Here is a 20,575-nt window from a genome sequence, read left to right as displayed (position 1 = left end):
TTTCAGTAGTTCATGACACATGTTTTTCATATTTATCTATGAATGCCTGATTGCACGAATCACAGAGCTCCAGAGGATTTTAGAGAGATCTGGTCTAATAATTATCTGCTGTTCTTTTAAGTGAGTTCAAGTATTATTCCAAAATTACCTTCCTTTGACCCTCTCTGGCTACCAGTCTCTCTCCCTCACTGAAAATATATATATATAATTTATTTATTTATTTAGAGAGCGTGAGCCAGGGGAGGGGCAGGAGGAGAGGGAGAGAGAATCCCAAGCAGACTCCCTGCTGGGTGGGATGCGGGGCTCTCGCTCACGACCCTGAGATCTGACCTGAGCTGAAATCAAGACTTGGACACTGAACCGACTGAGCCACCCAGGCGCCCTTCCCTCACTTTTTTTGAGCTTTATTGAGATACAGTTTCCATACCATACAATTCACCCATTTAAATTCATTTCCCCCATACATTTCAGTGGTTTTAATTTATCCACAGAATTGTCTGACCGTCGGCACAGTCGGATTTTAGGACATTTCCTCACCCCAGAAAGAAGCTCCACAACCCTAGCTGTCACACATCAGTGCCCCCACCCCCCACTGCCCAGGCCTAGGCAATCACTTAATCTACTTTGTCTATCTCCCTTTTACAATTAAACTTGGGAAGGAACAATTCATACTCTATTTACTTGCTTCCCAGTCACTTCTCAAGTTAGGGTTTTGTGTTTTGTTTTTTTTAAGATTTTATTTATTTATTTGACACAGAGAGAGAGACAGCGAGAGAGGGAACACAAGCAGGGGGAGTGGGGGAGGGAGAAGCAGGCTTCCCGCTGGGCAGGGAGCCCGATACGGGGCTCAATCCCAGGACCCTGAGATCATGACCTGAGCCGAAGGCAGACGCTTAACGACTGAGCTACCCACACGCCCCTCAAGTTAAGGGTTTTTACTCCAGTCAGCCTTCTGGAACTGCTTTGGGCAATGGCATCAGTGAGTGACCCTTTGGACATGTTCAGACCCAGTTACCAGAGCCAGTGGACATGTTCAGCCTTTATCTTTCTGGACCTTTCAGATGCATTTAACCCATCACTCTCCCTTGTGCCCCATCTTCATTATGGGTGCTTCATCTGCCCCTTGGCTGGCGTGTCAGTCGTCCTGAGTGATCAGACCTGCTCGTGGTTTCAGCTGCATGCGTTGCTGGTGACAGTCTTTCCCCTGGACTCGTCATCAGTGTTATTCACTGCCTCTTGGACGTGACCTGAATGGTCTAGTCATGTCTTCATGGCTAAAACTAAACTAACCCCTTCCCCCACTGAAACCCTGCTTTTCCTTTGTTCTCTGTCTTACCCATGTGCCAAAACTAGAGCGAAACTCCTTTCTCCCTCACCCCCAATACAAAATCAGTCTTCAGGACCTGCTGAATCCCTCCCCCCCCCCCCCAACTCTGAAATCCTCTCTTCTTCCTCATACCCGCTGTCTGGTGCAGTCACTTCCTTGGTGATCACTCTGGCTGTGGCTTCCCTCCTTGAAATGTATTCGCCACAGAGGCATTAGAGATAGCTTATAAAAATGCGAATCCAAAAAAAAAAATGCAAGTCTGACTTCATGTGATAAGTTCCTATTAAAATGATATGCAGCGCAACATTACCTATCAGTATTTATGTAAAAAAAAAAAAATCTGAATCTGATCAAGCTTTTGTCAGCTTACTGGAAATACAGAGGATAGAAGAACTTGTAGACGACACCTTGGGGGGCATACAATCAGCCAACTCTGGAAATGGAAAATTCTACAGGACAAGTGACTAAGTGTCTTGGACAAATAAATGGCAAAGTCAAGAAAGGGAGAGAGAACTGTTATATATTCAGAGTCCTAAGAGCATGTCAACCAGATGCAGTGTATTGGATCCTGACTTGAATAAACCAACTGTAGCAACAATTTGATTTTTATTTTTGACATGCAGTAATGGTGTTATGGTTATTTTTCAAAGAGCTTTCATATTTTAGTGATGCATGCTGAACTATTTAAGGGGAAATGATGTGATTGCTAGGTTAGCCCAGGGGTAGGGTATGAAGGAGACAAAACGGGCCAGGCGTAGTTTCACTTGGACAGTGAGTGCATGGAGGGTCATTCTACTTTCTCTCTACTTTAGTGTATATTTGAAATTTTCCATAATAAAGGGGTTATTTTGTTTGTTTGCAAAAGATCTTGAGACAGGGAAACTTGAACACTGCTGGCCTACAGGATGATAATAAAGAATTAATTTTTTTTAATTGTAATAAAATAAAACAAGGGGTGCCTGGATGGCACAGTTGATTAAGTACCCGACTTGGTTTCAGCTCAGGTCATGATCTCAGAGGGTTGTAGGATCAAGCCCCGTGTTGAGCTCCACGCTGAGCGTGGAGCCTGCTTGGGATTCTTTCTCTCCCTCTCCCTCTTAAAAAAAAAAAAAAAATACACACACACACACGTGTGTGTGTGTGTGTATAAATTTACCAGCTTAACCATTCTTAAGTGTACACCCTAGTATTAAGTACTTTCACATTATTTGTGCAACCACCACCACTATCCATTTCCATAGCTCTTTTCTTACAGAACGGAAACACTAGCTCCCTACTTCCCTCTCCCCGCAGCCCCCGGAAACCACCCTTGTCCTTTCTGTCTCTGAGTTCGATGACTCTAGGTACCGTATGTAAGTGGAATTATACAGTATTTATCCTTTTGTGATGGGTTTATTTCACCTGAGGCCTCAAGGTTCCTCCATATTATAGCATGTGTCAGAATGTCTTTGCTTTTTAAGGCTGAATAATATTCCATTGTATGGAGTTTATTCATTCATCCATTGATGAACTCTTGGGTTGCTTCCACCTTTTGGCTACCGTGAATACGTAGCTATGAACATGGTCAACAAATATCTGTTCAAGTCCTTGCTTTCAGTGCTTTTGGAAATGGAATTCTTTTAGAAATGGTATTGCTGACTAACATGGTAAATCTAGGTTTTTATTTTTTGAGGAACCACCAAACTGTTTTCCATAGCAGATGCACCATTTTCATTTCCACCAACAGTGCACAAATGTCCTTGCCAACACCTGTTATTTTGTTTTTTTGTTTGTTTGTTTTGGATAGTAGCCGTTCTAATGTGTTTGAGGTGGGGATAATAATTGTTAATGTTTTAGGTGTGATAATGGTATTGCGATATTATACACACATGTATATTTTTAAGAGTTTTTACTTTTTAGAGATATGTAATGAAGTATTTGTGGATTGAATGGTATTATGCCCAGGATTTGTTTCTTAAAAAATCCAGTTTGGGGGGTGGGGAATAGGGAGGTAGAAATGCAACAAAATGGCCAAATACTAAGAGTTGTTTAAGTTGGGTGAGGGGCACACGAGGGTTCAGTGTACTGTTCTCTCTAGTTTTGTACATTTTTGGAAATTTCACATTATTAAATACAATTTCGGGGCCATCACCGTCCATTCCCAGCGTGACTTTCAGCACTTCCTGTTGTGCCATTTACTCGTGAGCAACATGAAACTACTACTCATTTTTTCTGCTTGCCTCCTTCTGTCCACTCCCACTCAGTGCTCATTTGTGTCTCCTTGCTTTTGCCTCTCAGCCTGGAATGCCTGCCCCTTGCTTCTGGATGACTTCTTTGTTCTTTTAATGCCTAATTCGGGTGCCCCCTTCTCCTTCCTCCCATAAGACTCTGTTCTGCCTCCCTAGCTTCGCCATCTCATCCCAGCTGGTGGGAGCAGGAGCTATGTCTTGTCTTTTTATCCCAGTGCCCAGTGCCCTGCCTAGAGTATAGTAAAAACCTAGTGCATATCTGAGTTTATGACTGTTTTGTGCTCAGCTTGCATAGGGCGGTGTCTGGCAACTAGTAGGATCTTGGGAATGAGCAGTGCATGCGAACACCGTTGGGGGAAACTGGGGGAGGGATACACAGGACCTCTCTGTACTCTATTTCCAATTTCCTATGAACCTCAAGTTCTTTTTTCTTTTTTAAATTTTTTTAATTTGAGTATAGTTGACACAGGAACCTATAATTCGTTAAAAATAAAACATTTAAAAAATGATGGTAAAAATGTCTGGACCCCAAAGTATAAATTTTTCTGGAAAATGCATTTCTTGGAACTTGCCATTTTCACTTTGTCCTTATAGGTGGATTCAGTCGCAAGGAGTAGTGTTTACAGATCTCTTTAATATTTACCGTACTTCTAAATCACTGAGGATTCCAACTGTTAAGACAAATATCATCTTAAAAGTGGGAATCTTTAGTAGCAGGTTATATTTGGTTCTGTGGTATTTTTCTTTTTCTTCAGTATGTGTGTGTGAGTTCCTCATGGCACAGCCCGTTTTTCTGGTCACAGCACCTTGATGGGTGGGATTCTTTGTGCTTGGCAGAGGGGTGGTACTCGTCTCAGGGCTTGAAGCTCTGACTCACTCCCTGCGGCTTGTGTTTCATACCGAGACACCGCCTCGCTCAGCCAGCCTCACAGGTGGAAGCAGAGTTGACGTGGGCCCTTCCCAGTCTGATGAGCAGGGAGGCAGGGCCGCGAGGATGATCGGCAGCAGATCCTTCCTGCGAGCCCCGAATGCTCACACCTTGGGAAGCCTCATGTAATCAGACTTTCATCTGCTTTGAAGGGCACGTGAGATTCTGACACCATGAGGAGTAGTCAAAGTGCAGGTGCTGGGCGGTCAGCAAGGCCGCTGAGGAAGTAATGACTTGTCCCTGTGGCATTTGGCTCAGATTCGTGCCCTACCACGGTTGCTACTCGACACGGATTTCCCACATTTTCCCTCAAATCATTGGAATCTTGAATGTTGCCTGAAAGTAGATCAGCTTTACCTGGAGATGGTCCTTTCCACCAACAGTCAGGGTTCCTGAGTGTCCGTACAGGGTACAGTAGGAACATAGGGGAAAAGGAAACGTGAGCATGGTATTAGGTTGAATTGCTGCCCTAAAAAGTTAAGGGCTTCTATGTTTCAGCCTACACTTCTGCGGCATTCCAGCGAGCCTTACCGCTGGTGCACAGCATGGGTGTGGTTGGAAAGCTGCTGGGGAGTTACACCAGTACCAGAGCCGGGAGGGCGGCGGAGCCCAGTTCAGGGTTATGAAGACCTGAGGGCGACGAGGTGCCATTGAAGAGCTTTCAGGAGGAGAGTGACAGGATCAGATTTGCCCTTCGGTGCAGGCACTCTGACCATAGTACGGAATGTAGATGAGGGCAGAGATTGTTAACGAGACTAGCTGTAGACGTGGTTGGAATGAGTCAAGCGAGAGAAGTTAGTGTTAGTGGATGGAGAGAAGTGTGGAGACCCAAGAATGCTGAGGAGGTGGGCTCAGCAGGACTAGGGTGCTGATTGGACATGAGGAGTAGTAGAGAAGGAGGGGCTAGAGTGGCTCTCCCGTTCTGGCTTATGTGACTAGGTGGACGGTAGTGACATTGTCTGGGACAGGAACAGAGAAAGGAAAACGGGAGTGGGGAGAAGCTGCTTCAGGTTTGGACAGATTAAGTCTGAATTATCTGTGGTACACCCCACACACCAGGTAGGTGGTTGGACAAACAGGAGTCTGGAGCTCTGTTGACGTTGGGGTAAGAGAGCATATTCATTCACAAATACTTACTGGGTGCCAGGCACTGTTCTAGGTACTGGGTCTCTGCTTTTCATTCTAATGGGGGGAAGCTAGGCTTATTCACCTGAGTGCCTCTGGGGGAATTAACAAGGAGATAGGCTGGAGAGATGGAGAATAGTCGTTCTATGACTTTTAGGAGATAAGGGATCCGAATTATGTGCTAAGCCACCCCTAGGGAGATGAGGAAGAAGTGTTTTGGGCAAAGAGAAGAACAAATCCAAAGGCCCTGAGGCAGGAATGAGGGGGCACGTTTGAGGATCTCTAAGAAGGCTGGTGTGACTCAGTGTGCTGTACATGGGGGAGCATGGAAAAGGAGGTTGGATGGAGGGCAAGGGCTGATAGATCAGCACTTGATCCCTGGCAGATGGGTTTATTCTGAGTGTGATGCTCAGTCATAGGAATTTGGAGCCTTGGGAGTGGATAAGATCACTCAGAGTATGTATAGAATAAAAAGAGGAGAGGGGCACTGGGTTGGCTCAGTCAGTTGGGTGTCCAACTCTTGCTTTCGTCTCAGGTCATGATCTCGTGGGTCGTGGGATTGAGCCCTGTGTTGGTCTCTGCACTCGGAGAGGAGTCTGCTTGGGGATTCTCTCTCCCCCTCTCCCTCTGCCCCTCCCCCCTGCTCGTGCACTCGCATGCATGCTCTCTCTCTCAAATGAATATATAAATCTTTTTTTAAAAATTTTAAAAAAAGGTGGCGCCTGGGTGGCTCAGTCGTTAAGCGTCTGCCTTCAGCTCAGGTCATGGTTCCAGGGTCCTGGGATCGAGCCCCGCATCGGGCTCCCTGCTCCATGGGAAGCCTGCTTCTCCCTCTCCCACTCCCCCTGCTTGTGTTCCCTCTCTCACTGTGTCTCTCTCTGTCAAATAAATAAACAAAATCTTAAAAAAAAATTAAAAAATTAAAAAATTAAAATTAAAAAAAAAGAAAAAGAGGAGAGAGGACTCCCATACTCATTTGGACCTACCTCAAAGGAGAGTAGAAGGAACAACCAGAAAAGTAGAAGAGAAAGCAAGATTCTGTGGTAAAGAAATATGAAGACAGAGAGCTTTAAAGATGCAGGAAATTATGAAGAAGCAGATGATGGAGGGAAAGACTGAAAATGTGAACTGTGTTTAGCAGCATCAAGGTCATTGCCTGCCTTGGGGAAAGCAGCCCTGAAGTCTCCCTTCTACCCCCCCGCCCAATTCAGCATCGCGTCAGCTCCCCAGAGGATGGAAGCCGTATTGCAGTGGGTCAGGGTGCTAACTCTTGGGCCGGGGTTGAGGGGGAGGGCCTGTATTTGGCTGATAGGAAGATGACCGAGGAGAGAGATGACCCTGAGAAGGGGCAGAAAGCACTGGTGGCTGCCCCAGGTGACTGCCCACACATAAGGAATATGGAGGAGAGAGCCACCCCTGTCTTAAGCTGCCACATGTGTTTGTTAGTGGAAGAGTATAGGTGTTACCCTGTGGTTAGTCTGACCAGAAAGCACACTGGAACTTCAGTGGTGGGTGGCAAAGGCTGGCCTGGGAGTCAGGCCTGCAGGGTGCTTTGGTGGAAGACTGGGTGAGCATGCAGGGCCTCCAGCTTACCATCAGGCATGTGGTACCCTTTAACAAAACCCCCTTGAGAGGGAAACGAACACCAGTTATCCCAGGACCGGATCCTCCTGGAACCCTGTGTACCACGAGACCATTCCATAGTTAGGACAGGAGCCTCTGAGCTGAGCACCCAGAAGTACCAGATACACTGAGAGCAAGCCCGTGTGTTTATCTATGGCAGCCGGTTTTGTATGCTTTCTCTTAACTGTGTTTGTTCTTATATAATTTATAATCCGTTCAGGCTGTCTGCCCATCTCTGTTGTAAATTCCCAGAGATGAGTCTCCGTGGTTTACCCATCTTCGTCTTCCTCTCCAGTGCCCAGGCACTCCTGCAAATGGGCCACCACATTCCACCCTCCTCACCCCTGCCTACATCATTCCAGTTACATTTTGTGAGCAGTTGAGAAAATGGCCTGGTGTTTCCTTTGGCTGAAAGTAATTGGATTGCAAAATTGAGTTGTTACTTTGGAACTTGTCTGCAGCTGTTTGCATGCGGATATTGAAAGAAGGAGTGGTAGCTTTTATAATTGTTAGGGCAAAGAAGGGTTCTGTTTCTAATCTGGGACAACCAGCTGACTCATCAAGTGCCCTGACCTCCTGGATTTCCATCTTACCCCTTAGGAGAATGGAAAACTGGGCTCCCAGGTTTACAGACAGCCCAAAGCTGACACTGAGGAACAAATGATTTTCCAAAAAGAAAATAATAGAAAGAATAAAAATCCAAGAAAAACCAGCAGCTCATTTTGATTTCCTTGTGACGGATTAAATGGCTATGAATTGCCCTTCCCCAAAGGAAACTTTCCAACAGTAGATCTTACAAAGGTCCATTTTAAGAGCATGGGTCCCTTCCCCCCTCCCGCCTCTAGGTGGCAGCAGGAAGCAGAAGAACGCACATGAAAGTAAGGCAGCCGTCTTGTAGGATCCGAGGATCCTGTTCAGCTTACACCTCTCTTCCATCTGTTGAGTATCCCTAAGTTTTTCTGAGCTAACTTAGGTACCCAGATATGGATTTAGAGAAATACGGACTCAGTCAGGATTTATAGAGCCCTGTGCAGTCACCTTTAACAGTAAAGAAATCGGAAAATCTTGCAGTGGGGCTAAAAAAAGGAATGGGAGCATTGAAATTGGGACTCCAGATTGAGAAAATTGCCCTCCTTGTTTCCTTGCTCGTTGCACATTTGTATCTAGGAGGTGGTTTGCTGCTGAGAGCTGGTGCCCAAGGAGTCGCCTTGGGCAGGACTGCTGGTCAGAGCACTCACGCACGCAGGCTCCTCAGGCCGCTGCGGTGGGTCCGTGTAGCCCTTCTCTGTAGCCAGAGGAGAGCAGTACGGAGTTCTGGATGCTAGGACTCTTCTGATCGCTATTTAAAGATAATAATGAAAGCTACTATTTGGAACTTTGTAAATAGCACAGTGTAGATGCTTAGGGTCAGTGGGAGGGAGGGTGAAGGACAAAAATGTAACAAAATTAAAACTGTAAAGGAGCAGCACCATGTGAGGACTAATTGTAGGCATCTCCGCTGATGGAGGAATCATGTCCCGGGGGTTGAAAACGAGGCTGGGGGAAGAGTGGAAAGATACCACCTTCTCTCCTCCCCACTCCCGTTGTCACGTTCTCTTCACGAAACTCCTGCGCCTGGACTCCCGGCTCGGGGCACTGTTGCTCTGCTGCTTGTGGAGGGCATTTGTCATCACCTGTAGCCGTGTGTGTGTGTGTGTGTGTCCGTCCCGTGGCCCATGAATGCCGCAGTGTGCACACAGCACTTGGCCCCGGCCCAAGGTGGGCTGTTAGAAAGGCTAGCCGAACAGATCTCACAGCGGAAGCAAGGACAACGATGCAAGACAGACTGGCTGTGTTCAGAGGGATGCTCTCCATAAGAAGTGGTGGGGTTCGTGGGGGCTGGTGACTGGGCGCAGGGGACTGGAAGCTGCTTTGGGCCTCCCCAGCAGGGAGGAGGGTGGGCTCGTATGGGAGCAGCCCTGCCTAGAGAGAGGGGGTGGGGCCAGGCACAGGGCAGGGAAACTGGCCTGAGCCACACAATGGCGGCGCAGCCTGGTGCTCGTGAGCCACCCCCACCAAGGCCTGAGAAGGAGCCCCTAGCAGCCAGGGCTCCTCCCGCGGAAAGCGGAAGGAATCTGAGTTAAATCAGCTTAAACACAAGGAGGAATGTTTTGGTTCCCCGAAGTGACAAGTCCAGGGGCGCTGGGCTCCTGTAGAACCAGGACTTAGGTGGTGCCCTCAAGAACGCGAATGTATCTTCTGGTTCTTTCTCATTGGCTCCATTCTCGGGCACACCCTCCGCCTAGACGACTGTGGGCAGCACCGGGCTTGCGTCCTGCAGGAGGAGAGGGCCGCAGAAGTCAGGGACCCAGGCACTGATGGACGTGGGCTCGCTTTCCTGCAGCGCCGGAGGACCTGGGAGAGGGGAGGTGTGGGGGGGTGTAAGCTGGAGAGCGCTGCGGGGATGGGGGCCCTGACTCCCTCACCGTTAGGAGGGGCCTCCCGCGTGCCGTTGTGTCTGAAGTCCCTCTTGTCCGTGTTTTGCAGCATCTCCACGATACAGTGAAGAGGAACCTCGAGAGCACCACCTCCCCTCAGAATGGTGAGCAGCAGAACGGCTATGGAGACCTCTTTCCTGGACACAAGAAGACCCGGCGAGAGGCCTCTCTGGGGGTAGCCGTCGCTTCCAACGGCCTGCCCCCGGCCTCCCCCCTGGGGCAGCCTGACCAGCCGGGCGCCGAGGCACTGCAGGCCAGCGGGAAGCACCCCCTGGGGTTGGACTCCGTCAGTAAGAAATGTCTGGTGGACTCGAGCCTCCACTTGAACGGGGGAAGCAACCCCGGCGAGCCCTTTCCTCTGAGCCTGAATAAAGAGCTGAAGCAGGAGCCCGTCGATGACCTGCCATGCATGATCACAGGGGCCGGGGGCTCCATATCCCAGAGCAACCTCATGCCTGACCTCAACCTTAACGAGCAGGAGTGGAAGGAGCTCATTGAGGAGCTGAACAGGTCAGTGCCCGATGAAGACATGAAGGATCTGTTTAACGAGGACTTTGAAGAAAAGAAGGACCCAGAGTCTTCTGGGTCGGCCACCCAGACCCCCTTGGCCCAGGATATTAATATTAAGACAGAATTCTCTCCAGCAGCCTTTGAACAAGAGCAGTTAGGCTCTCCACAAGTGAGGGCTGGGTCTGCAGGACAGACCTTTATGGGGCCTTCAGCCGGCCCCGTGAGCACAGATGCGCCCAGCCTGGGGGGCGCTCCGCCTCTGTTCCACGCCTCTGGTCAGCCCGGGGCCGACAATCCCAGTCCCAGCCTGATGCCGGCATCAGCCCAGGCCCAGAATGCACCAAGAGCCCTCTCCAGTGTAGTGTTGCCCAGCCAGGGCCCAGGAGGGGCCGCCGAGCTGTCCTCTGCCCACCAGCTGCAGCAGATCGCCGCCAAGCAGAAGCGTGAGCAGATGCTCCAGAACCCGCAGCAGGCCACCCAGGCGCCAGCCCCAGGCCAGATGTCCACATGGCAGCAGACGGGCCCCTCCCACAGCCCCTTAAACGTCCCTTATCCCCTGGAGAAGCCTGCCAGCCCTCCCGGCTATAAGCAAGACTTCACCAACTCCAAACTGCTCATGATGCCCGGAGTGAACAAGAGCTCCCCGCGGCCCGGAGGCCCCTACCTCCAGGCCGGCCACGTGAACCTGCTGAGTCACCCACCGCCAAGTAACTTGAATCAGAGCGCCGTGCCTAACCAGGGCTCGGTGCTGGACTATGGCAACACCAAACCCCTGTCTCATTACAAAGCCGACTGCGGGCAAGGCGGCCCCGCGTCCAGCCAGAGCAAGACCGCCCTCATGGCTTACCTTCCCCAGCAGCTGCCTCATCTGAGCAATGAGCAGAACTCCTTGTTTATGATGAAACCAAAGCCAGGGAACATGCCCTTCCGATCACTGGTTCCACCCAGCCAGGTGAGCTCCCAGCTTCCCTCTCTGTCACTGTGTACCCCTATGGTCGGAGGGAGGGAGAGAGAGAGGGAGGGAGTAGCTACCGGCGTCCTTTGAGTCTCTGGAGAGAGAAAATCGGTCAAGCAAACCAGGGTCGATTCTGAATAAACAGAAATAGGGTAAAATTCCCTGGTACAACTTGGTTTAAAGTATCCATACGTTTGAGGCATCAGCTGACACCTAGGCAGAGGCGTCGAGTGTCTCCCGCCTGCCGTACAGCGTAAAGCCAGTCACGGGTGGCTGTATTCTGCAGGTAAAGGTCACGTTTAATGTGCTCCTTAGAGGCCTTGCCTTTGAAAAAAAAAACAACACCTTTCAGATCTCTGTGTGCAAAATACCTTAAGATTTAGTAAGGGGAGAGCTGATCCCCGACACCTGTAAACTCCGTGGCTAACTAGGCGTGACGCTCCAGCCCGGCAGAGTCACGGAGAATGGTCACGGGCCAGTTTTATCGCGATCACTGCGTTTCTGCTCATGTTCAGATGTGTGCTGAGAGGTCTTTTCCCTAGCAACCTTCTCATGGCAAGGGCTTGTTCCCCCAACTTCCTCCAAGACAGAGGGGAGCACACGTGCTTTTCTCCCTCCACGGCGTGTCCCAGACTGTCCCCGTGTCCACACGCACAGATCCCTGATCCTTGTTGACAGTGGTTGGCAGCAGGTGCGGAAGGTGGGGCGTGCCCTCATGTTGGTGTGCCCTGTCATCTCACGGTCTTCACGACTATAAGCCTGTGGCCAGTACCTTTGCAGGTACCCTTGTGTGTTTGCAAAATTTTAAAAATTAAAAACCTGGTGTTGGTAATAATAATAATTGGGAAATCAGTGCCCCTCTGCTGATGAGGGTGTGCACATGGGCACGGTGCTGGTGGGAAGTAATTTGGCGTAGATATTCTTCTTAAGCCATAAAAATGTTCATAAGCATCGACACATTATACCCCTGCAAGAAATAATCCCTAAAAAAACAGGAAAGTAATATGCGGGATATTCATTGCATCCTTATTTCTAATAGCCCCGAACCGGGTCAGGCCTCTCAGCAGGAGAGCACACGTGGAAATGTTGATGCGGTCACTGGTACCAGCCGGGAAACTCTCCACAGCCACTGGGAGCATCCCTGAGAGCGCCTCACAAAGCACTTGGAGCCCAGAGGCTTCTGGGGGGGTGGGGGGGGATTACCCAGGGTCTGTCTGCTCGAAGGTCAGACTCTTTCTTATAAGGATGAAATATACAGACCTTAAAAGACTGGAAAGGAGCTCAAAAAGTCAAGCTTATTTAAATGATCATTGCTTTTTACCTTTGTCCCCGTTTCGAGTTAAATTTTCCCCTTTTTAAAATGTAAGTCACGACGGGATAATACTGTGGAGCCTCTGACGGGCTAATGACTCTCAGCTTTTAGCCCACCTATTAATTGAGAATATTTATTTAAGTTTCCATCGATGCTCAGTATTTTGTGAGCGTGAGTATCTGACAAAAGCCCAGCAGTCTGGTCCCAGGAAAATGCCCTACACAGATGGACACGTGGTACGGTTTCGGGCAGCTGAGGGCAGTCCCACGCCTGGAGACCCGAGGTTGGCACGCTTGGAACTTCTTGGAACCTCGGGTCTCCATCCGTCAGAGCCCCTCAGGGCGTTCCTCCTCCGGGGGCGCATCTGCGTGCACGCATTCCGGAGAGCGCGCGGCCTGGAAGCCAGGCATGCGGACGTGCGGGCTTCGGGCTTCAGTGGGCACCGCAGGCAGCAGGGATCTCGTGCTCTGGTGACGCTGCCCCTTGCTGTGCCTGGGCACTCGGGTGTGCGGCCTGGGGTCCCGGGCCCTGGGGTCAGCCTTGGGGGGGGCGGTGCCGAGGCTTCAGGGGAGAATCTGCACCGACCGGGCCTGCTAGACTTCACTGTGTTCCTGCTGACCCGAGACCCCCTCCTCTGTGCGCCCAGGAGCAGCCCCCGCCCAGCGCCCCTGTGGCCGCCGCGGGGAGCCAGCCGCCCGCCGCCTCGGCGGCCAGCACGCGCAGCAGCGCCCCGTATCTCAGCGGCCCGCAGCAGGCGGCCGTCCTGAAGCAGCACCAGCTGCTGTTGGACCAGCAGAAACAGCGGGAGCAGCAGCAGAAGCACCTGCAGCAGCAGTTCTTACAGAGGCAGCAGCACCTGCTGGCGGAACAGGTAGGCGAGGGGGGGGGCCGCCCCTGCCGCCCCCGCGGCCCTGCCTGGCCCTTAGCTCCGCTGCGCGCGCGCGCGCCTCTGGGCCTGCGTGTGCGTGTCCTTTGCCCTTTTAAATTTTTTTTAAAGATTTATTTATTTGAGAGAGAGAGAGAGCACCAGCTGGAGGGGCAGAGGGAGAGAATCTAAAGCAGACTCTCCTCGACGGACCGAGCCACCCGGGCGCCCCTCCTCTGCCCTTTTAAACTGCTTCCCAGGAGTGTGGCCTTTCTCAGCGGGGGCCCGTGTCCGAAGCCGCTTTCGTGTCACTTGGCGGGGATTCAGGAAGGCAAATCCGTGGCTAAAACTGTATTTGTGAGGGGCGTTTTTCCATACCCCGCATCCACAACTACCAGAGCCCCGAGCTCCCTGGTCTGCTGGTTCACTGTGGGATCCAGCGTTGTGGTAAGTGTAGTTTGTGATTAGCCAGAATATGACACAGGGGAATGGAAATGTCCCCGAGGCCCTCGAGTTCTGGAACCAGGCCCGCCCAGCCCCCTCCACGTCCTGCAGTTCACCCGCCCGGTCCCCGGGTGCGGTGCGCGGGCGCCAAGGTGACAGCGGTGCTCGGGATTTCAAAGTCCAGCTTTAAAAGTTGTAAGAGAAGAAGCAGCCACCCAGAAGACGAAGGTGCCTGAGGAGGACTTTAAGGCCCACATCCCTGCCCCAGTGCTGCCATTTTTACAAACAACAGCTTTATTGGGACTCGAGTCCCAGGACCTCCCCCCCACCCATTTGAAGTGTACAATTCAGTGGTTTTTACCGTATCCACACAGTAGTGCAACCATCAGCACAGTCACCACAGTCGATTTCATCCGTTTTCAGCCGCTAAAAAACCACATGCCCATTAAAAGTTGCCACCGTGTTGTAGCGCGCACTTCCCTCCTTCCCGTGGCTGAGCGGTACTCTCGTGTGTGGATAAGCGCCGTTTGGTTTATCCATTCACCGGGTGATGACGTTTGGGTTGTCCCCCCTTCTTACTACGGTCGCAGGTTTTCGGCTCTGTTGAGTGCATGCCCGGGGGCGGAATTGCTGGGTCACGTGGCGGCTCTTACGTGGGGCCCTGTGAGGAGCTGTCAGCCTGGGCTCCCAAGCAGCTGCCCCATTGTGCTTTCCCACCACAGTGTGAGGGCGCCAGGCTCTCCACAGCCTGCCCGTACTTGGCTTGTTGGCTCTAGCCATCCTAGCGGGTGTGAAGGGGATGTCATTGTGGCTTTGATGAGCATTTCCCTGATCTGTCCTCCCAACATTGGGCGAGGGGCACAGGGGGAGAGAGAATCGTAAGCAGGCTCCACGCCCAGCTCGGAGCCCAGTGCAGGGCTCCATCTCATGGTCTTAAGGCCAGGACCTGAGCCGAAACCAAGAGTGGGATGCTCAACCCACTGCGCCCCCCAGGCGCTCCCCTCATCGTTTTTTTAAACCAATACACCACCGTTTTTTGTGTTTTTTTTTTTTTTAATCATTGCTCCTTAGATCTGCCCCATCCTTCTGTTTCACACAGTTTATTAAAAATCCCCCAAATGGAACCACGAGCATTATGTCCGCGGGAACGCATCTGTGAGTAACAGACGTAGGGTGTGCTTCTGTCTGTTCTAACTCTTGTTTTTGTTTTGTGTGGGTCTTGTTGTTTTGGTCTTTCCTTCTTGGTGTTTTCTAGGAAAAGCAGCAGTTCCAGCGCCACCTGACGCGCCCACCTCCCCAGTACCAAGACCCAGCCCAGAGCACCTTCCCCCAGCAGGTCGGGCAGTTCGCAGGTGAGGGCCCGGGGAGGTGGGCACAGGGCAGAGCGGGTGGCTCTTGCGTTGGCCTGGCTTCCTGCTAGGGGCTGACTAGATGGACTTGCTTGTGAAAGTTTAGTCGCCCGCGGAGCGCGGCTTTCTAGGTCCCCTGCAGGCCGGGGGAACAGGGTCGTGGGGGCAGGCCACTTTGGCGAGTGCTCTGGTGGCGCCATCTTTTGAAGCAAAGTCCTTCCTGGCCGGAGGATAGCTTATCAACAGGAAATGGCTTCTGTAATTCTTAAGAAAGTTCTTTGTTTCTGCCATTGCATGCCTTCAAAAAGTGACCCTCTTATTTTCCAGATAAGGAGAGAATTGGGGTAGTTTGTATGGCCTTTTGCTTCTTCTTTTTCTTCCTTTTGTCTCACTTTGGTGTCACGGGCAGGAAGCACTCTGAGGTCTCAGATGTGCAGAGGAACCTCGCTGCCCTGGCTCAGGCCGTCCCTCCAGGAATAAACAGGACCTCACACCCTTCCTCTCTCACCCCCACGGTGCCAACAGCTCGTGCACCCCTCACCTGAGTGATTTTAGCAGTCCCCACCCAGCCCCGGAACCACTGTTGCAATCCCCTCGCCCTGTGGCTCTGCAGCCTTGCCCTTGACGTGGCAGCCCCAGCTCCCCTGAGTCTGGCCACGGCTGTCTGTCCAGTTGCATCTCCAGCCGGTGGGGACACCCTCCCAATACCCCAGCCACGGAGCTCCCCACACAGCCGGCCTCTCGTAACTCCATGCCCTTCCATGCTCTCCTCTCCATCTAGAATACTCCGTTTCTCCAAACTGTTAAATCACTGAAATTCGATCCTTTTAAAACCCAGTGTCTTTGTCACCGTTTCTCTGAAGCCCTCCGCAGATCTTCCCAGGCACTGAGCCTCTGGTCCCCTGCCTTGCCACCTGTCGTCATCACCTGGTCACACTGCACAGAGCCCTTACCTCCCCGAGGCAGACCCCGTGCCGGATCCGTCCCCCTCCTCCCCGTGCCGGCAGGGGGCTCCCACAGAGCAGAAACGGGGTGGGACTTTGACGGGGGAATCATTGAGTCTCCTGGCTTCCCCCGCCCTGGGGTTGGCCCCTTCCTCTGAGCGGGTCTTAAATTCCTCGCTGCTCCAGACTGGCCTCCGTTCCACCCTGCAGGAAACCTGCTCCCCTTCAGCCCCCAGGGCTGTCTTCTTCGAGGCTCCACTGACTTCAGGATACCCGGTGTTCTGGTTTGGCCTTTCACGCCAGAGCGTAGCGCCTACAGCTGGGGTCGTAGAGCCCCTCTGCGGCGGTGGGCCAAGAAATGCCAGCTTGATTGCCCGGCTCCTCTCTGTCTTCTAGGGTCCTCCGCTGCTGTGCCTGGCATGAACAACTTGGGGCCGTCTAACTCCAGCTGTCCTCGAGGGTTCCCTCAGGCCGGGAGTCTGATGCCGATGGGCCCTGGGCACACTTCGGTTTCCTCGCTCCCCTCAAACTCAGGCCAGCAGGACCGGGGTGTGGCCCAGTTCACTGGCTCCCAAAGCCTGCCGCAGGGCGGTCTCTATGGCATGGCCTCCAGCATCACCCAGATCGTCGCCCAGCCCCCGCCACAGGCCACCAACGGACACGCCCACATCGCACGGCAGACTGGCGTGGGCCAGAACACCTCGGTCTCCGCGGCCTATGGGCAGAATTCTCTGGGGAGCTCCGGCCTCTCCCAGCAGCACAATAAGGGGACCCTGAACTCTGGCTTAACCAAGCCACAGGTCCCGAGGGTGTCAGCCGCTATGGGAGGCCAGAACCCCTCGTGGCCACATCAGGGCCTGCCGAACTTGAGCGGCCAGACCCCAGGGAGCAGCACCGTGAGCCCCTTCACGGCAGCCTCCAGTTTCCACATGCAGCAGGCCCACCTGAAAATGTCCAGCCCCCAGTTCTCCCAGGCGATGCCCAGCAGGCCCATGGCCCCCATGAGCTCGGCAGCTGCGGCGGGGTCCATGCTGCCCCCGGTGAGCGCGCAGCAGAGGACCAGTGCCCCCGCCCCAGCACCTCCCCAGGGAGCCCCACAGCCGGGCTTGCCGGGCCTGAGCCCCGGCGGCCCTGAGCTGGGGGCCTTCAGCCAGAGCCCGGCACCGCCGATGGCGGGCCGGGCGGGACTGCACTGCGCTCAGGCCTACCCCGTGCGGACTGCGGGCCAGGAGCTCCCCTTCGCCTACAGCGGGCAGCCGGGTGGCAGCGGGCTGGCCAGCATGGCCGGAGATGCCGACCTGATCGACTCCCTGCTGAAGAACAGGACTTCAGAAGAGTGGATGAATGATTTGGACGACCTCTTAGGGCCTCAGTAACTGGAGGGTTTGCAGTGTTCTCAGTGTTCAGACAGCCTGTACTTTTGTTCTCAGATTCAAGAAAGAGCAACTACTTGGGACCAAAAGCCCGTGGCCCGGGGAACCGGGCGGGGTGGGGGTGGGGGGCTAGAGCCCCAGGGCTGAGGCGGGCCCCGGCCAGGGTCTGCGGGGCTCCCCCGGCTCCAGCCAGCAGTCGCGGTCGGTCGGGCTGTCCCCAGCCCCTCTGCTGGTATCCGTTGCCTGGTGTCGGGACAGCAGGACAGGGTTCTACAGGTGGTTTTCAATCCAAATGACCAAAAAACCGAACAGTAAGAACAGTGAAACCCCACGATGTCAGGCTTACAAAAATCTGTGCCATCATGTTGACTTAATCCAAGATTTCTCCACTTGCCCCCGTGCTGGGGACAGGTTTCATTGCAACTTCATATAGCAGAACTATTTGCAATTTGTAGCATAGAAAAGATTAAATTTTTTTTTTAAAGATTTGAAGACCGATTAGGATAGGTGGTGGTTTAAACCAATTGCGTGGCATTGGGAACCGAGGGTTTCCTTGTGGTCAAGAGCCTTTCTTATTCCTGCTCTTTGTCCGCTTTAGGGGAAAGGGAGGGTCCCTGGGAACTCGTTTCCGTCAGCGCAGCCTGAGACCGCATGTGCCAAAAAGGAACCGGATGCGTGAGGTAGCAGAGCTGGGGACATAGATGCGGCCTCTGCCTCCCCCTCCCACAGTGTTGTGCTCCCCCCCGCCCCCAGGCAGCCCCCGGGCTGTGTGCTGAAATGGAAAGTTGGGGATGCCTGTGTCCCCTCTCTCGTCGTCACTCCCCACCTTCTGCAGTTTCTCTGAAAACTGGGATTTAATGTGTCAGGAAGGTGATCCTAGCTGAGCTGTGCACGGAGGTCTTCACCCCATCTCCAGTTTCTGTGACCTTCCTCCCTCCCCTTCTTTGTCTCTCCGGGCCAAATGGAAAACTTCTTGAAGGCGACAGTGTACTAGATTGGTGGGGAAAGAGTCACTAGAATTCCCTGGGGAGTCCCAGCGTTGTAGGCGGGAAGGCGTCTCCTCCCCAGAAAGCAGAGGTGTGGGGGAAGGCGGGAAAGCAGGGAGCGCTGGGGGGGGGGGCAGGCGAAGGAGAGAATCCCACTTGGTTTTACCACTTCCGCCACTCTCCCATGTCAGATGACTTGCACTTTTTAAAGAGAATGGCTTTATAACACTAATACATCCTTCTCGAGATGTGAGTGGATTTCTCTCTGAAGGTCTATGGACTTGACTAAGCTAAGAGTCCACAAAACAGAGGGTTACCTGTGGGCTGTTTCTGGACAGAACAGATGGAGAGAGCACTTGGGTTAGAACGAAAGCAAAATGGTAAGTGCAGGGTTGAGACCCTTTTAAACAGTGTCGGAGAGCAGATAGGACACTGAGAAGAGTGGCTTCCATGCAGAGTGGTCTCGGGAGAAACCGAAACCCCGTTTTTATTTCCCTGGAGTCTCAAAGTGGATGGTTCAAGGAGTGTCCTGTGTAAAGAATTGAGCCAGGGAAGATACCCACGTGGGCAGCCTGAGTGGCTTTTGAGGGGACAAGGGTTGTGCACAGGAGTTATTATTCTGCACCAGCAGTGCCTTTCATGGGGGTACTTGGACCCTCAGATCCTCTTCTCTAATAGCCATTTGCCACCTTGGGTGGTGTCTGGGCCGTTTCCCCCTTTAAACGCCCTCCCTGCCCTCCCCAGATGCTGAATTTAGCTTTCAAAGAAGGGAATGAATCATAAAGCCAGTGAAGACTCCACCCTCTGTGCGAGTTCCCCAATCTGAAGGGGAAGAGGGTGACTTCAGCGGGTTTTCTACCAAAAATAGCGGGCTGAAGGCTGGTGATGGGTCCTATTCCTGTCCCGGTCTCCCTCTGGCTGCTCACCTCTGTCCCCTCCTGGGGAGGGCCGCCCCTGCCTTAGTCCTCGGGCCGCCGCACGGACAGCAGGCTTCTTCGCTGCAGTGTTGAAGCAAGAAAATGTGATGCTTGGGGTCCCCCCGGGGAGCTGCCCGTGGCTTTATTTATGAATCTGGTTTTTGGGGAGTCGGGAGGAGATGCCTCCGCTTCAGTGCAGATCCCCTCTTCCAGGAGCCATGACTCAAAAGAAGGGTGCTCGGACTTTGTTATACACATTTGCTTTGTGTAAATAAATGTTTACAATTTTATATTAAAGAGGAAATAAGTGTTAGAGTTTCTGACTGTATATTTTTTACTTTTATAGATTTTAAAACTATGATCCTTTATATATGTGTTTTGGGGGAGCTATGATAAGTTTTATGGCAAACGGTTGGTATTGTTAACTTTTTATTGTCATCAAAGTGCATAAAAATCCCATTAATCCCCTTATTCTTCTACCGCCCTTAACTCTGGTATACACCAAAAAGAAATCTTTACTCTCCTTCTTTTATCATTATAAAATAATAAAAGTATTTTGCTAGTATGGAAACCGCCTGTGTGTTGGAGCTCACGCGGCTGCAGGGAGGGCGGGGGACCGGCGCAGGACTCCTGGGGGGGGTGGTGTCCATCCCTGATGCACCTGCCCGCCCACTGCGCGGTGGAGGGAGGGGGGACGTTTGGTCTGGCTTACCTCAGGGAACAATCTGTTACCCGATGACGATGACGGGTAGGAGGGTGGGCCTCGGGGCCACCACCCTCTCCCCTCTCTGGGGCCCGCCCGGTCCTTGTATCTAACGGGAGGTAACTCAGGGATACTTTAGGTCCTTAGCAGTTGAGACGTTTTACTTGAAGCCCTGAGGCTTACCCTCCGAGCAGCCCCCAGGGCCTACTTAGTGTCCCCTCCTTTTTTTTGTAAGAACATGTGCTCCGGCACACCCACCCTTCCTTGTCTTCACACTGGCAAATGCACTCGCGCCTCTTCCCCCTTGGCTGTGCCGGCCGGTGGGATGGCTGCTCTAAGCTGGGCGGCAGCTCTAGCCCGGGCCTACAGACCTTCTCGTGAAGGTGGGGAAGATCGTCTTTGGACCCTCACCCAAAGTGGAAACTGATGTGGGAAAGACGTTAGGGTTCGAGGCCGACGGCCAAGAAAGAATTCCTGAGACGTCTTTGGTGCACAAAGGTGATTTTATT

The 20,575-nt window shown here is 52.4% G+C and overlaps 1 protein-coding gene across 1 annotated transcript in view; it reads left to right on the top strand.

Moving 5' to 3' along the window:
- Positions 1-19,934, top strand: part of MAML1 (mastermind like transcriptional coactivator 1) — a 40,213-nt gene extending 20,279 nt beyond the window's left edge. The window contains exons 2-5 of the mRNA XM_036097098.2: positions 9,758-11,170; positions 13,132-13,356; positions 15,050-15,146; positions 16,484-19,934. Coding sequence (XP_035952991.2) covers positions 9,758-11,170; positions 13,132-13,356; positions 15,050-15,146; positions 16,484-17,463 — 2,715 coding nt within the window. The 3' untranslated portion in view covers positions 17,464-19,934. The remainder of the gene's footprint in view (positions 1-9,757; positions 11,171-13,131; positions 13,357-15,049; positions 15,147-16,483) is intronic.
- Positions 19,935-20,575: the final 641 nt, after the last annotated feature.

The sequence above is a fragment of the Halichoerus grypus genome, chromosome 2, assembly GCF_964656455.1.
Source record: "Halichoerus grypus chromosome 2, mHalGry1.hap1.1, whole genome shotgun sequence".
Lineage (NCBI taxonomy): Eukaryota > Metazoa > Chordata > Mammalia > Carnivora > Phocidae > Halichoerus > Halichoerus grypus.
Note: the sequence above shows the minus strand (reverse complement) of the source record. Positions and strands in the feature narration are given on the sequence as shown.